The sequence below is a fragment of the Cynoglossus semilaevis genome, chromosome 16, assembly GCF_000523025.1.
Source record: "Cynoglossus semilaevis isolate Cse_v1.0 chromosome 16, Cse_v1.0, whole genome shotgun sequence".
In the NCBI taxonomy this organism is placed as follows: Eukaryota; Metazoa; Chordata; class Actinopteri; order Pleuronectiformes; family Cynoglossidae; genus Cynoglossus; species Cynoglossus semilaevis.
The window spans coordinates 7,481,979-7,500,152 of NC_024322.1; the positions used below are offsets into that span (position 1 = coordinate 7,481,979).

The 18,174-nt window shown below is 41.5% G+C and overlaps 1 protein-coding gene across 3 annotated transcripts in view; it reads left to right on the plus strand.

Annotated features, from left to right (window-relative positions):
- The window catches only part of klf7b (Kruppel like factor 7b), a 75,296-nt gene that overhangs the window by 46,222 nt on the left and 10,900 nt on the right, over positions 1-18,174 (plus strand). For all 3 annotated transcript variants that reach the window (XM_025063551.1, XM_025063552.1, XM_008328368.3), the window contains one exon: positions 12,029-12,680. In XM_025063551.1, the coding sequence (XP_024919319.1) occupies positions 12,029-12,680 (652 nt within the window). The remainder of the gene's footprint in view (positions 1-12,028; positions 12,681-18,174) is intronic.

Below are 18,174 nucleotides of genomic sequence, written 5' to 3' on the forward strand. Positions count from 1 at the left end.
GGGGGGGGGGGGGGGGGGGTCACAGAGCGAGGATGAGGGGGTGTAGGCTGAAGGGAGTCTCGGCTGTGACGGTTTGGGGTTTTTTCCACAGAAGGAAATAATATGAAAAGAACACCGACGTCTGTCCTGGATGTGTTTAATCATGTTGATGCTGCAGAATCATTTTCATCCTAATGCAACAACCTTAATATTTTTCCATCTTCTTTCTTCTGCTCAACTGACTTTGAAAGAGCTCGGTCGCCATAAATGTCTGCGAATGCCTGAGAAATAAGTGGACATTAACGCTTATTGACTTAGCTGGCTTGTGTGTGTGTGTGTGTGTGTGTGTGTGTGTGAAACGATTCATTGTCCGTTGATGTGAATGTGAAGTTAACAGAATTTATTTGGCTATGTTATGATGGTTATTTCTTATTGTGGCTGATGATAATGGTTTCATTTGTTGGTCACATCTCTGATGTGACTCAATTAAAATCACATCAACTGCTTCGACACTTCTGTCAGTGCGGTCCGTCAGCTTCAAGTTAGGACAGAAGTTTCAGTTAGGAAGGAACTCTCCTGAAGTGTTACTAAATATATGTATATATGTGTCTGTATGTATATATTTATATACAAATATATGTATAAATATATAACAACATTTATAATATATTATTATAAATTATTATAAATCTGAATATATGTATTTATATATATTTACACATAACATTATATATGTATATATATATTTACACATACATCTAGTATAAGGCTCCTAGTGTTATTTTATCCAATATCACATTTTCTTTGTAAGCACTTTGTAAGGTAGTTCTTGTTACTAACCCTGACTTCAAACCAAATCCCAAGACTAAATCACTGTTTACTACATCAACCGTCATATTTCTTCCTCTATTCATAAAATCTGTCTTATAATCTCACCACGGGAATTTTCTACTGCTTTCCTTCCGTTGTGTGCTGAGGTGTATTGGGGAGCTGAATAATGCATAGAGAGCTGCAGTGGCTCCATAAACTAAACAGTGAGGTGATGGTGGAAAAGACCCGGACAGTGAAGACTCCAGTGTGGAGTCAGTGACGGAGGAAAAGAGCAGAGAGTGTCACTAAAAGTCATCATAGACAAACCGTCACGGACAAATCTAATTCCCTCTGTACAGAAATGGGGAAATTCAGCAGCTTGTTCAGCTCCAGGCTCATCCAGCCACGGGCTTTGAAGCACTTGGGTGGCACCTCTGTGCCAACAGACTGCACACTGCCTCACTGACAGTGGTAAGCTGAGGAGAACATCCCTGCACACAGCACACCGATGTCTCATATTCTGCTATCAACTGAGTAGAAACGTGTTTTGTAGATTTTAATGAGCAGTCAATATTCAACTGCTGCGATTTCCTGTTCTCATTTTATACCTTCTTAGCTCACTCTTGCTCTTTCTGCGGTCTAAGAGTGACTCTTCTCCCTGCCTGGTTCTGTATTAATAAGAGATACATCTCATCATTAGACAGCAGCAGATCATTAACTGCCAGGGTTTTTCATTGTATCTTGGTGCATTTCAGGTTTTCAGGTTTTGTTCCTGGTCTGTGTTGCTGTTTCTCAGCTCAGACCTGTGACTAAAACAAAACCACTGTGAATCACTTCTCTGTCTGGCAGTAAAAGTGCTGCCGCTGAAATAATGAGGCTCTGCAGATGTTTCACCTTAAAATGGGAGGATGGGATAAGAGGAAAAGAAAGAGAGGAGGAGGAAGAAAAGAAAAGCCAAAGGACATGAAGCAAACTTAGGGGAATGATAAAAGACCAGGAGTGAAAGGAGACGATAGGGAGACGGAGGAGCAGGTGACCTTTGCTTTATCAATGAGGAGGAGGTGACACACATGTGCAGTGAGGAGAAACGCGAGGAGGACAAGATGATTACAGAGGTGAAAGGGAGACAAAGGGAGCGAGGGAGGTGGATGCTCTGAGGAGAAGAAATAGAGAGAATAAAGAAAAGATGGGGAGAGAGATAGAGCGAGAGAGAGAGAGAGTGCAGTTAGACAGCAGGAGAGTCTGAGTGCTCTCCCGCATCACAGAACGTTGATTAAAATTTCATTGGCTGAGGCCAGAGGTTGGAGGTGATGCTGAGAGAGGGGGGAAAGGGAGAGGGGGGGGAGGGGGGGGGGGGGAGGAGGGGGGAGCTTCAACATGAGCTCTCACTCTCCCTCTCAGTGTGTGTGTGTGTGTGTCTCATTCCATTCTTCTCATCATCTCTTTGTCTTTCCTTCTCTTTTGTAATCAACCCAAAATTAGTGAAATGATTGTTTCCAAGTTTTCATCTAATCAAACCTCTAATGACACGTTTTGCCGCGACTTAAACTCATGATTTTCATTTATCTCCTCTACCCAGCTGGGGTTTTGTCAGTTCCCTGCTCATTTTTTTCCACATTAACCTTCTTACACTCTTACATCAAAGTCTGCTTCCTGCTTTTCCAGGGTCCTGTCTCCATTAATGGCTCTTTACTGAAGCCCAGTCCCCCCCTGTTTTTTCAAATCAATCCTCCCGGGAATTTCCTTTGTCCTGCTGCTTTTTCAATTAGAGTCCGGATGAGCGGATACCTGAACAGAGTGACAGCCAGCACAGGTGTTCGCACAAACACGGTGTCAGCGCCGTCACTGCAGCAGCAGCAGCAGCAGCAGCAGCAGCAGCAGCAGCAGCAGTGGAGGCATCATGATGTGTCAGCATCACTGCTACATGATTCACACACAGCTGATTCTGTTTTGGTTATTGTGAGTAATGTCACGGTAAACACTCTTCCTGACTAGTCATAGGAGATTAGATCACACGTCATCATGTCAATATTGACACCAAAGAGCAAATGGAGCACAACACTGAAGAAGAACATCCAAAGGTTGTACACATGTTATGGCATTTACTAGAAACATGATTGAAAACATTGAATATTAAATTTGTAGGTTAATTCATGTAAAAAATTTCTGACATCCTCACCTTGATCATTCATCAAATCCGACCAGTGTAGTGTGTTGGACTTTTTTAATCAATATTTTAGTAAAGATTTTTTTATACTGCTTACAGTGTGATGCATCACTGACTTCAGAATCATCTCCAATGATCTGGGCACACATCAGCAGCAAACTGCAAAGAACCTATAAACATATAAATATTACTAAATAGTGTGCTACAGCACCACATAGTGGTGACGGTAAATGTTGCATATGTATTTTTATTCCTGGGTGGGGGTATCTATTCAGCTTTAACTGAGTTTTCCGAGTTAGGATGAGGTCCTTGGTGTTAGATAGTGTGGCTGTTAATTATCAGAGGTAGTTAAGTGGTCCTCCTATCACAGTGGATATTTTTTTGTTTTTCACAGGAAGAAAAATAACCAAAAAAAACCCCCACAACGTCTGTATGAACCCACTAAGATATAAACTCTGGACAAAGGCTGTGGTGAAAAGCAGCCTCGGAGTCTCATCCTAAAGTACAGTGACAAGATGCTCATTCTCACTTTTAAGCTCCTCCATGTTTTATCACCGACGTGTTCCTCTGCTGAGGCACTGATGCCAGAAGGATTTTCTTAGCACATGAGTAGACGAGCAGTCTGGAACTCTACAATCCTGCTGCAGACGAAAAAATAAAAGCTTGACGCATGAAAGTCTGCAGTCTGGTTATGATGATCTGACTCCGGCAGCTCTTCGTATATTGTTCAGATTATGCTTAGTGAAGGAAGAATGATGATCCTCTATCTTCAGATTCAGCTTGCCCTTTTCACTGCTGTCTGTTTTTCAATTGCAAAAAGGTTGTGTATAAAAAGGAAACCAAATAAATCTATTACGGTTCATTCAGCTGCAAGCCAACAGAAACAAAAATGAATCAAAAAACCGGGTCTGCACAGGAAAAATAACAGGTTTTATCGCAGCCATTATGTTTCAGGGGCGGTTTAGTTTGCTATCAAAACAATTTTATCAAATGTTTTGCTATTCTGAGCCTAACTTTGTTTGTTTTTGGCCATTATGTCTGACCTTTTCTTGTTTTGCCATCTTTTAGCCGAGTTTTAATTATTTTTGCTCCGCTTTTTTTAAGGTCTCCAACATGTACATTTCCAACTACTGTTATTTTCTGAACATTGAACTCAGCTGATCCTGGCCCTCCCACCTGCACCTCAGCTCTTCTTCTGTGGGATTTAATAGTAGATTTATATTTGTTAAGTTACAAACCTGCCCTCTACTGGGCCTTTTTTGTAACTCTATCTAATTTGAATTATTGGAGTTTTTTTTTTTTTTAAATAAAGATGTCAGATTCATGTACTACAGACTTACCTGAATTATCAGTTCTGCTTTTACTGATGTAGAAAAGGATCTGATTTGACCCTTTTTTTAATGGTCCAGTTTGTCCCGGTCGGCCTGAACCTGCCGCCGTGAGAGCATGTGTTTGTTTTCACTTCACATTATAAAGCTTTTGGCTTTATGTTTTGTTTTTCTCTTTTGCTTTCTCCTTCAAATGGCTCCTAATTAAAGTGCTTCAGCTTCCATAAACTGTTCTTTGAAGCTCTACCTCTTGATGGACCTCGCTCTCCCCACACTGCCAGCTCTGATGGCTAATTAACCACTCAAAAGAAAGAAAAAAAGCAAAAGAGAGAGGCTCTTTATTCAGCTAATTCTCCGATGCGGATATGTACACAGCAGATGTGTGTGTTTGTGTTTGTGAGTGTGAGAAGAGGATAATGACTTTTAACTGATGTGTGTGAATATATAATGTCTCATGCTCCAGACTGTGTACAATATCAAACGGCTGCCAGTGGCAGAGAAGCTGCTTTTTCATGTCTAAGAAAGCTGCAGTGCTGCAGCGTGTGTGTGTGTGTGTGTGCTTTGTTAGAGACTAGGTCCACAAAGACAGTGGAGTCTGAATTACTGCGTCGATGGCATGTGGAGCCACGCCGACTCTCAAGTGATCAAAAATAGCCTGCAGCATTTAAACCTTTTCAGTACATTTCTGCCGTCCGTGTGTGTGTGTGTGTGTGATGATGTCACCAAAAGCCTTTATGTCCAATCACATTTAATTGATACACGTTAAAAGTTCTGAGAAGGTTCCCACCCATAATGTTTTAAAATTTAATCAAGACTGAGAACTCTCAATGAGCGATTTTAAAATGCCAGAGGTGCTGACTTTCCTTTTGACTCTCAAGTTCACGAGGTAAAAAGCGATGGCGTGCAGGTGTATAATTTAAGTGCAGACATTAAAAGCGTAGAAACTGGCTGATAAATTAAATATCTTTGATGTAAGATATTTGGCCACTGCTCTCGCTCTGGTTCATTGAGGACAGTTTAGGAACCACTGCACCCTGCTCAACTTATCTGCTGTAAGACTTCCTCCTGTATGCTCAGCAGCCACTTTATTAGGGACACCTTGTAAACAGCTTATAAGGTTTAATGCAACATGAGCTTGCAGCTTACCAAGGTTTGCAGAGGAGCATCTTTAAAAGCACCTCAAACCTAGAAGCAGCTGCTAAAGAAGAAGAAGTCGGTCTTTTGGTAGATTGGGAAAAAGAAAATTAGGTTGTAGTTGATGTCGCCTGGACTAATGACTCCTCATTTCTTCCACAATAATTATGTAGGCGGGTCTGAATTTGTTGCATGGAGGTATCCATCAATCCTGCTTCACATCAGCAGTCCAGGCCGGCGTTGTTGGTGTAATGATGAGGGCGATCGTTTTATTCTTGATCAACTCCCTTAGCAACATTTCTGCATTGCTTAATTGCCACTGTTTTTTGGCCATTATCAAACCTAGATGAAACCAATGTCTGTTATGTGGCCCGTGTGGGCCACACAAGGACATGCAGCCTATAGATCACCCAGATTGATTATTCAATGTCTTTGGCCTCGAGGTATTTCACTGTTTCCAAGAAGCTAAACTTTTTTTTGACTGATTGTACTCAGATGTTAGAACATAATTAGCAGTGACATTTTTAAATTGGTTTGACATGGTAGAAAAATAATAACTGTAATGTATCACTGTTGTAAAACAAAGATCCATATGTTATAGAACTTTACTGCAGAACTAGAACTTAAGACATAATGTTCTGAATTAGAGCAGTGAAATTTACTAATTTAACTAAAGTAACTAGGTTTAATATAAATCTGTGCTGTCCATGTTCGGGATTCGTGTCTTTATTATATTTGTCTAGGGTTGGTGGATTCAGTGAAATTATAATGGCAAAAAATCATGCCCTGCCAGATTTGGTGGCAGTTACTGAGATTGAAGCAGATCATCACAGTGAGTGTCACTTTACAGAATTGTGTCAATGGCTTAATTTAACAATTGTCCTGTGCTGGAAATGGGGTCTTGAATGCAGATGTAAACACAGACGGAGCATCTCTGCGTCGAATCCACTTCAGTCTGTTTGCGGAGCTTTGTCCTCGATGATCCTTTGTCTGTCAAAAGCTCTTAGCGCTTCCATCCAGGGCCCTCTGCTCTCTGCATTCATTATTGATGGACCACAGCAGGATGGACACACACACACACACATCAGTGGTAGCTACCACATTTCAGAAGAGATTTTACATCAAACTCTTGAAAAAAGTGATATTCCAATATTTTATTCCTCATACATTTTTCATTGTTTTATTTGTGAAACACAATGTTAAAACAAACTATAAAAAAAGAACTAGACACAAATATGCTTTCCTTTTACTTTTTCACATATAGTGAAGTATAAAGCCATTCCTTATACGCAATCTGTTCCAAAGTTAAACGTTAACAGACAGTTTAAGACTATTTTCAGACTTTTTGTAGTACCGAATTTATTGGAGTATTGTTAGTCAGAAGAGCCCAGACAGTATGGATGTGGTTTTGGATGTTTTCAGATGACAGTGTACAGTTTGGCAAAGGGAGGGAAAAAGAAAAAGTTTAAGTTCTCCTCTGGAGAGTAGAAGACTCTGCATGACAGTGGGTTGGTGGTAAGATGAAGCTGTGTGGGGGAGGTGGGGGGAGGGCTGAAGATGATGAATCCCAGTGTTTAGGGTTAACCATCCAAAATAGTGGAGAGTGCAGAAAAGAGGTGAAGATGTGGCTGCAGATGGAGTGAGGTGGAGGAGGATGAAGATGAAGATGAAGTGTTGGGGCTGAATGATAGCAGCAGGATAAGAAGAGAAGATCTATAAAAGGTCAGGAAAACCTACTATAGATCTCTGGTTTGTAGAAGAACAGATAGATAAGACGATGAGCTGGGTTGAAGATGAGATGTTCATCAGGAGTTTTCTGTGTTTGTACTAAGAACCAGTAGATACTGTATATGAGACAAAGAAGGTTAAAAAAAAGAAAGAAGTAAGAAGTAAGCAGGACACGGAAATGTCTGATGCACCAGTAATAGATATGGTGAGATGTAAGGATAAAACTAGGGCTTTTTGAGGGAGCGCTTTCAACAGTATAGCAATACTCGGAATGTGCTGAATATTTTGATCCGGAAGAAATCGGTGATTCATCAAAAGTGCTTTGTCTCTCAAGGTCTGACTCTTCAAGAGTCAAAGTTAGTTGTTTGAAGCAGCGTGGAATTTGAAGGACAGTTGGCACCAAACACTTCAAAATGAACAGAGAATTTACAGCAGCTCAAGTTTTGTGATTCCTGCATCAACCATTAGACCTGTGGCCTCAATGTCAGATGTTTTTTTTTCACTTTACACAAATTGTCTTGTGTTTTTCTGCTCTGTCATTGAGACACATTTTCTTCAGTTTACTGTCTGCAGTGATTCAGTCGCTAGGATTTCGTGTCCATCCAAGTGTTGAATTGCTCAGACAGTCAATCATGTGTTTCAGTGTTTCGGTTGGTGCTTTTACTTCACTGTGTGCGTGTGTGTGTGTGTGTGTGTTATCCGATACTACCTTTCTCCATATGGTGTGGGACTGGGGGACAGGAGGTGAGGCCTGCACATGGTATCAGTCTGAGATGTTAGCCAGCAGACACACACTAACACACTTTAACACACACACACACTCATGCTTTAGGCCTTACATGTCATTGTTACCTGATATTCATGGTCTGTAGGAGAAACACGGAGGAGAAGGTCGTGTGATGTCAGAGACGATGATGCGTTCACTGCTGGCCGTGGGTTTGATTGCTGCTCGCTCCTTTTTTCACTGCCCCGGGCTCCTTCTACCCTCTGTCCTCCTCGCCCACCTCCCCCAATCCTCAGCGTTGGTCCAGCCCCCACCACGAGACTTGCAGACCTTTCTATTTTTGATTTCTAGTCCAAGTGCAAACAATGGTACAGTACGCCTGTGGAAACCACTTCCACTGACTGTATTTACTCTGAGAGGGAGAAGTCGATCTAATGAGACTCCTTTCTGTAGAGAGAATGAGGAGAACTGTGATTGACAGACCAAAGATAAACAATCATTGTATGTTCCTGAGGAGCATGTCAACAGAATGGAGGTTGTCCTTTTAACCAGAAGATCAAGGCTTAATGCACTAATAACCAATAGAATACCAACGTGTCCTTGAGCCAGAGAATGAATGTCAACTTGCACATGTTTTGCAGTGACCAACCCAGTAGAAGGAAAGTTACATCAGAGAGGGCATCCCTCGCAAAAAAAAAAAAAAATGGTTTCAATCACTTATGTGAATTATCTCTGGAGGCATGCCCCTCGAAAAAAATCAGCAATAATCTCTGCTATTCCCACAAATTACAATAAACAGGATGTTATTACGGAGTAATGATATAAACCACCCACATGATGAGGACAAGGTCTCCTCCAAGCTGTTATCAGATAAACAGTGGCTGTTTAATGGATACATGCAAAATAATGGTTAGCGACACAGCTACAAGCTGACGGTGGATCCCATCTGTGGCCAAAAAAATGGAATATTGAGATTTTTTCTTTGGTTCCTATTGAATGTATCCTAATGGAGGTGTGACCTTCCCCAGAAAATAAAATCTTCATAATGTAATCGCATGTATTTGTATATAAAAAGCTCCAGGAAGCCATTGGAAGTCTGGAACATTATATCACAGACTTTAGTTCCCAAAAGTGAAAATGAAACTTTTCCTGCACATCTCTCAGTGCTTTGTTCAGTCTCACTGAATTTCACACTTTAGAACAATGAGAACTTACAATAGGTGTGACATCAGGGCGCCAGGTCTAAACAATAAGTCACATAGAACTATAAATTACAATGTCTCATTTTTTTACCAGAGACTCTGATCATTGTTCATTTCTTAACAACTTTTTACAGGCCTAATTTAACTATGTCATTTTATGTTTTTTCTTACTTCCAGGAAATAGAGCTGCCCATGCAGTCATTCCTCTGACTAATCAGTGAACAATGCTGCTTCTCTTTGTTCCCATATCCAGTGAAATCCTAAAGGCTTTTTTTTATCATCCTTAGTATTAGTTTCCTAAGGCTTCAGCAGCCACTGATCTATATTACAAAGAGATTGTGTATAAAACCCAAACTAGATGTTATGTCACAAAAGCAGTTATTTATAGAACGACAAATTCTTTTGAATCATTTTAACAATCTGGACCAAAAGTCAACCAAGACGTTTACATCACAATAGCATCTTTACAAAGTACAATGCTGCTGGGCGACACCACACATTTTTGCTTATCGTTTTCAAGTTTCCAAGAAGCATTGTGAAGAAATATCTTTAATTTACATTCACATGCAAATAGGCATTCTTTGGAAAAGGGCATTCTTTTAAGGGAGGATGAAAAGAGGGAGGAAAGTTCAGCTTATCACCTCTCAACAGATATTCACACGAAATACGTTGGTTTCGTCACTGGGACTAAGCAGAAATTAAGTTCCAGCAGTGTTTTCTCTGAATGGTTGGAGACAACCAGCTGCAGCTAAGGAAAAAAAAAACTTTTGTGTAGTGGCTGTAATTTGCTCCGATGACAGAGGTGAAAGGAGCCAAGGGATCAGGATGAAAAGCTTCAGCTGCCAGAAGGCCTTCAGCCAAAGTAAGAGCACTGTGCTAAAGGACAGCTTCACAGGACGGTAGCTGAAAGACATTCCCTAATCCACAGATACAGCTGTGGACTGACCTGTTGTCTTTTGATGGACACAGACTTCAATAAAACAGAATTACACACTTTCGTAACACAGGACTAGTCTATTTTTTTTTAACTTGAATTTAGCACTGTTGTCGCTAGGGAAATTACTTGTACTCTACATAGTATTTTAAAACAGATTGCTAATGCTAATTTTTATTTTATCAGATCATTTACAGTGAAATGTAAAAAGAAATGGGCCTTGATATGCTGTGTGACTATTGCCACAGTTTCCTTTCATGTGAGGATTTGCTCTGCAGTAACAAGGATGTATCAACATAATAACTTCAGCCAGTATTTTATGGTATTTTGAGACATTTTTTACGTAGCTATGATGATAGTGTAAAAGCCTAGGACAACAGTGATGAGGGCAAGATTCAGTGGCCTTTCAGTAATTTTTAGTTTTAAATCAAACGGAGATCTCTGTACTAATTAAAAAGCTTGTCAGATTGGCCGAGGAGCTTGATTTACAATAAATGACACCCTGTAAATCACTGTATCATCAGCATAATAGTTGATTAATCTAATTAAGGCACAACTTCAACCATATCAATGTCTTTTTTTCTGTATGTATGAAGCAGAAACAGAATCTGTTTTATTACTTCATTGTTGCAGGTGGAAGGGATCAAAGAAGGAGTTGGATCAGTGTAAAAATCCCTTGTAGACGACAGAAGTGCACTTGTTAGTCTGAGTGAGAGGGAGCTGAAATTAGATAGACTGAGAAAAGAGGAGGAGGGAGTACCAGTGTACCTTTGAGGTTAGAAGAGTAGATTAGTGATGAGAACATTTCTGGAAAAAAAAATCCATTGAGTTGTAGTAGCAGGTATCTTTGACCAGCAACTGTGCCGATGCCAAAAGCTGGATCCGCACAGATGTCTCTGTTATCTGTGGATAAAGGCTGAAACAACAGCTTTCCAAGTACGTTTCAATTTCCGCCAGTTTCTTACTACTTATCTGCCTTCCTTCTACTTTGTTTCTTGTTTGACTTTCCCTCATCATCTCACTCGCCTTCCACCCTCTATCTTGTGAGATACCTTCCATGGCTGGTTGATTTGGGTGAGCAGAGGGAAACAGAAAAGGCCACTACAGTTCAAGGCTCCAGAGAGCTTAGCCAGGCAGCAGCAATCAGTCACAGACTAAATCCCTCCTCTCACAGGACTGCCGCGTGCCAGGTGACATGGTCAGCAGCTGCAGAGAAATGGGCTATAGTGGGAGTTTGAAATTAAATAGACCAGCAAACAGTGTATGCACTCTTCCTCTACAGTCTGAGGGAAGTGGTCGAATATAAGGGTGTCAGAAGAAATTGCATGAGGCGAGACTCTCCTCAGTTTAAATCAAAAATGCATTGGTCATTTGTTTTCATATACCCCAGCCCACATTCTGCTGCCAACCGCCCTCACACTGATAATGACTCTTGTGACGGAGAGTCATTGGGAAGGCTACTTTCACACGGCTACAATGGTTTCAGGGTGAATGCTTGTGTGTACAAGGTGTGTGACTTTGATATGATACCAATAAGTCAACAGTTGGTCATTTCAACCATGGCAGGGGTCATTCTTTAGCCTTTTATCAAGTAGTAGTTTTGGCTGATAAATGTGCCCAGAATTTAGCTAAAGTGGTAGCATATTATCAAGACTCAGGAGTGATTTATAGAGCAGTGCAGTGCAGTGATCTTAGGATGGTAGTAACAACTGGAACTGTGTTCCTATAGTTAAACAAGATTGTCTCTTTGAGGAGCAACAGGTAACAGATGTGATTTTTGGACTGCTTCTACGTGTTAATGGCGTCGATTATATTTAGAATAAATGTGTTTTCCAAAATGTATGCAATATCGAATGCCAGCCAGTAGGGGAATGAGAATGCAATATCGAATGCCAGCCAGTAGGGGCTGTCTACCATGGATATGTTAAATATCTACAATTTTCCTCACAAACAGTGGTGTGACCTGTTTCAGGAGATATTCAGTGAAGTCTGACCCAAGGTTTGTGTGTCTTTGTCTTGCAGACATGTCTAGAGCTGGAGCGTTACCTACAGACAGAGCCCAAGCGACTGTCGGAACTCTTTGACGAGGAGCTCGATTGTCTCCTAACACCAGCGTTTATGCAGGGTGGTGACAGTGATGAAGATCTGATGGACCCTCTTCTCCCCAGCCTACCTGAGCAGCCCAGCCCTCCTCCATTACTCCTCACACTCCCCAAGGTCCAGGCCAAGGTCCTCCAGGTGCCTACCGTCAACAAGACCCCAGCAGAAGCAGGAAGTGAAACCCTTACTACCACTGAGACAGCACTTGGGGGAGTCAACGCTGCACAGCTTAGTGCTGCCGTCACATCCCTAACACCTCCATCTTCACCAGAGCTCGGCCGTCACCTCATCAAACCCACACAAACACTTACTGCGACGGCGGACGGTACCTTAACGCTCAAATTTGTGGCAAAGAAAGTGGGCTTAGGAGCGGCTAAGCTGGTGGCAGCACGAGCATTACCATCCCCGCCCAGCAGAGGAGGAACCCTGAGTGACAGTGAGCAAGGTGGAGGAGGAAGTCTGGGAGGAGACGTGGCAGAGAACAAGAAGAGGGTTCACCGATGCCAGTTCAATGGCTGTAGGAAGGTTTACACCAAAAGCTCCCATCTGAAGGCCCACCAGCGAACCCACACAGGTCAGAGGTCTTATGTGTTATTCAATTGTCTTGATGAGGAGTCTCTGACATTTTAAGTTCAGAATACTTGACCCATGAATCATTTTAATCCATTTGACTGTTCTACGTTTATATGCTCCTTTCAAATTGCTCAACTCTTTTGAATCTGGTTGTAACCCTCTTGAAATTTGCGCATACATTATCAGATGTTCAGATGTTTGACTGTTTAATAGGCGCGGCCCTTCATATTTATCACTGCCCTCATTAGTCATGATAACAGCTCAGTGATAAAATGCTCCACCTCGATGGTTGCCTAATGACTGGATTGGTAACAAATGACCTTGTCAATCCTGCCATGTCCAACTGGGCCTGACGTGCAGCGTTAGCTGCTAACCACAGCTGGCCTGTCAGTGACCCTCAAAAAGAACACACACCAGGGTAATGTGTCCAGTGACATGTAGCTGAAGGTTTTGTGCAGAGTGAGCATGTGTAGTTAGGCTTTTAGGTTGATGAAGGAGACACTTTTGTGGGGGGAGGGGGCAGTGTGAAACAGAGTCTTAAGGAAATGTCAAACATTAGAACAAAAAAGGACAAAGAACACAGAGTGAGAAAAATTCAGACAATCTACTGAAAATATTTCATTTTTTCTGGAGAATTCATTTGAAACATATTAAAGTAGGTAATACCAGAAGTATTAGACCTGACACTCGTCTGAAGCTTGAGACTTGTATAGACTTTTGCCACCTGAAGGTAGCATTACTCAGCTTTAGCTTTAACCGCACCATTATATAGTGAATGTGGGAGGGCAGTGGGGGGTTGGGGGCAGTAAGGGAGTTGGCTGTGGCCTGAAGTTTCATCTTCCACTGTGAGCAGTTTTCTTGGATTACTGCACATAGCCTGCAGACCTCCACACTGACAGACTTGGCATCATTAATCCAGCATGATACAGGATTATATGAACCCAGTGACCATTGCATGACTTGGTATAGCATTACATTTTAGGGTAGCACCTATCATATAGCCCAAAGGCCCTACAGCTGCTGTGACACTGTTATAGCTAATCCACAATGGAGCAATAGAGGAGCCGGGTTTGTGTTGGCTTGACTGGAAGCTGCAGTATCTTTGAATCGTCTGATGATTCTCCAGTCGAGTCATGCTATCCAACAATGAGCTTTTGTGCAGTCATTCACTAAGAATGAGAAGACACACGGCAGTCCTGCTGTGTATGTGTGTGTTGAAGGGGAGTGTGTGTACATAAATGTGTGGGCGGTATATTCCCTCCCGACATGTTAATTACAAGTGCAGTGCTGTGGTTTAATTAGCTTAATCCTCTTTTTGGGTTATTATGACCATAAATCATTGATCATACATGTAGGGAGGGATTATCGTAAGCTGAAACACAGGGAAACGCTGCTGCAGAATGGCTGCACAGCATCAATACACTTACTGCCTCATAGTGCACACACCAGAGGCCATTAGGAACACCATTAACGCTGGGTTTGTCAGGAGAACACCATGGATGTGCTACACTACCTTATTACTTTGAAAACCTCGTTCCTCTCTTCATATTAGTCCAAAAAACCTTCGGCTTCAAGGCGATTCCAGGTTTATTTTCTCATTAGAAAATGTTTAATTAGACGATGACTTGTAACTTCAACACATCTATGAATTCATTCAGTCCTAAAGGCAGAGCTGCACTGTGACTAAGCCAGGATGTTCCCTGTGCTCTGGGTGTTCGGTGTTTTACTCCCTTGTTGTCGTAGATGGATCCTTTAGAACTTGAGATAACAGCATATCACGTCTTGTTTATTTAAGCAGCAGTCCAATCAAAACACACAAACACTACAGTAAGTTGACACAGAGTATCAGTAGAGATGAGGTGGATCAGAGGGGATGTGGAGTGCTTGACTTTTGTTAGTATTAACAGCAGTTGATTACAATTCAAATTTGGGGGAGATATTATCTCAGTGTTTGATTATTTCTACAGCTGCCAACGAACCTGATACTGTTGAGTGCCTGACTCCAGTTTGGACTTGATCTTGGACAAACCTGCCTGTGGTCCTGAAGGACAGAACTGTACTGTATATCCACTAAGACAGTTAGTTCAAAGTTCAAAATCTGGTGCTCTGACTCTGGCCAGTGTTCTTCTTCTTGTTTAGGGCATTAACTGTTTTAACGTATTAAACTTTGTTTTAATAATTCCTTTGAAAGTTGCATTCAAGCACATGACCAACTTAAATACTGCATTCTAATCTGTGCATGTTTTGACTAAATTACAATCCATTGCTTTTGATTCAAACTTAAATACAATTTTAGGTTTAACAGCAAATGAAGTCCACTGAGTGACTGTGCTGTTCATCTGGAGTTTACCTGCTATAAATGTGTCGTATAATTTTAAAAGCCAAAGCCACTAGATACTCAGCGCCACTAACACAAGTCCGTCAACACTGCCAGAGACTAGACATCTCTGAAAATAGTTCCCCATGTTGACGCAGGGCTCCATGTCTACTTACTGCAGTGCTTTCTCAGTGGCAGCTGTCAATCATGTAATGTCAAACATTTAATGGACAGTTGAAGTTGCCCCTAAATAGAATTTTGAGCTCCAATACTGTATAAAATTTAAAACGTATTCAGACAAACCAACAAAAAGAAGCACAGATCACGTTTGTTACTGATTTATTGATATAAAATGCCAAAGGCTTTTTCTGAACAGGACCTGCAGATCCATTTGACTTTAACAATGAAACTAACAAATTATGAAGTTCACTTCTTTATTTCTAAGGGGAGAGAGTGTTTTATTTTTGGTTTAGGTGTAATTACAAATATATTCCCCCTGATAGTCAGCTATGGCTTGAAGTGTGGTAAAGGTCATAGGTCACGACTGGGGTCACTGACAGCTCCAGTCTGACTTTCCAACACTTCAACCTCTGCTTTGGCCTCACACAGTGAAGGTACCGAACCCAGCTACACACACACACACACAAACACACACCTACGTGCTCCTTTAGACCCACTGAATCAATCCCACACCCCCACACCTTTACCACCACCCCCCTCACTCATTCAGTTTGGGTTGCCAAGCAACTGCATCACACTCTGCCATAATTGGATGGTGGCTGGTGGATTGTCCATGCCTGTTAATCTCCCTCTCTCACTTTCTCCCTCTTTTTCTCTCCCTCTCCCTCTCTTCTTGTCGTCCTCTCTCACCCATCCACACATGCACACACACCCTCTTTCTGTCTCTCGCTCAGTTGCTAGGTGACTTTATCACGCATCCTTGCCTTGCCTTGCTATAATTGGCTGGCGTCATGGTTGCTGTGGCGTCAGGCCCGAGCTGGCCTTGCTTCGTTCCACCAACAACATGCATGTGTGTGTGTGACTCTGTGTCTGTGTGTGTCTCTTTTCTTCGGGGGGTCCTACTGAAGGAAGACTGGGTGCTCTGGCCAATTACAGAAGACGGGTGTGAAACGGCCGCCTGTCTGGCACCTGCGGCCCCCACTCATACCCCATTTACACACACACACATAAACACGCAGGTTGAGAGTGTAGCATTTCTCCAGCAAGCCTGGGGGATAAGCTGCCAAGTGGTTTTGCTATTATATATTGAAAATATTGGTCCCATATTCAGAATGTGGAGTCTGTGCAGTGAATGGGGGTATTCACACATGCAGATAGCCTTGAAGCTATCTCACACATTCACACAGTTGCACCAGAGGATTTCGGGACTTTATAAAAATGTGTAACTTCCTGATATACGGTGTATACAAGGAAGGGTGACGATGGATGTTTTGCAGTAAAACAAATGAAACCTGGAAAATCTGTCATTAAACGAGAAACGAATTAAAAACGTCAAATGTATAGAAAATGTTTCCCTGTATAAATTAAACACAACAGTCGGAGGAGTCTCTTTTGAAAACCGTCAGTTACCGATATTGGAATGGTTGGAATGTGCTGACCATCTATCCCTCTTTTTCATCATCATGGTAGCAGTGACAATATGAGGAGCTCTGTCCCAAAACCTAGACACTTATCACCAGCAAACAGCTCCTAGGAAAAGTTGCACATGCCGGTAGATGGAGTCTAAAATTCTAACTCTATCACTCTTTTTCAAAAAAGCAAATACAGGGTAGTGCAATTTCTGTAGGTGCAACAGATGAGCGAGTTAAGTCGAAACAAAAATACAAGATAAATAAAAATATGGAACAGAAATAGCTGAAAATTCAAATATATCCAAGAAAAAGCTGAAGGTGAAGAAAAAGTTCAGTAAAAAAGTCCTCGGTCACATTTACTCCTGTCTTAGAGGCAATTCAGATTGTTTTAACTAGACAGAAAAATCTCATACCAACACCTGGTGGTCATTGGTGGAAACTCCTTCTATACATAACTTCAAACCCAAACAATATCAATTTTGAATATATAGAAGGCTTTAATATTTTAATGAATAAAATTAGGGTTAAAGTGAAAAAAGTAAAAACAAATACTTTCTTCCAATGTCACTTCAGTTGTCCACATCATTTGGATAGAGTACTGTCATTTGCTTCCACCCACTAACCAATCATTTACAGTTGTAAAGCTGGAAATCCTGACTTTAACACATCCACACATTGTACAATACAATGTAAAAACAGAGACAGAGGGAAAAAAACATTTCCCTCAGGGAGTCAGTATTTGACGTTTCACGATGTGCAGCCATCAGTGGGGAGAGAGAGGTGAGGGAAAAGGGAGAGAGAGAAGAAAAAAAGACAAGAGACAGGAGGATATGTAGAGAGAGGAGCGAGACCAGGAGCGGAGAACAGTTGTGTAAGTGTTTAACTGTCAGAGTAGTCGCTGTAAAGACACTCTCATAGGCAATGATGAAGCTTTGAATAATGCCAGTGTAAAACACACTTTTCTCCCAATAACCCACACTTACATTTCCTACAATGCCACTCAGTGCAGCAGTCATCTGTATTGTCTACCTGTTCTACCTCTGTACTTCTAATCAGACACAGGAAGCAGATTTTGAACTCGTTTAGTTAATGTATTAGTGGTTCCCAAAGCCAGCACCCGATTGGTAATTAAGACGTTCTGGTGTGGCTGTAGCCCAGAAGGTAGTGCAGTTGATCTGCACCCAAGCGGTTGTGGGTTAAATTCCAGAATAAGTAGGTTATATCCTACTTTAATATAAAAGACTGTGGAAATGTTGACAAAGTTCCAGTTAAAACATCAAAACTCCACTAGACCTTTTCTAGAAAACTGATACTCATCATTTGAATAGGGAAAAAAGTTATCAGTGACCTGTCAAAAGAGGAAAACATTACATTTGAAATAAATTAATGTTACTATTGCCTGTCCTGCATGAGCTCCATGCCCTGATGGCAGGCCCCCCCCCCCCCCACACACACAAACACACCCACCTTGGCCACATCGGCATGTTGTACATTACAGTTTTTATTTAGAAAGGCTAAAAATAAAAACCAGCGTTGGTGTAAAAACCAGGAACACATATGAGATTTGAATATAGAGTTTGAATATG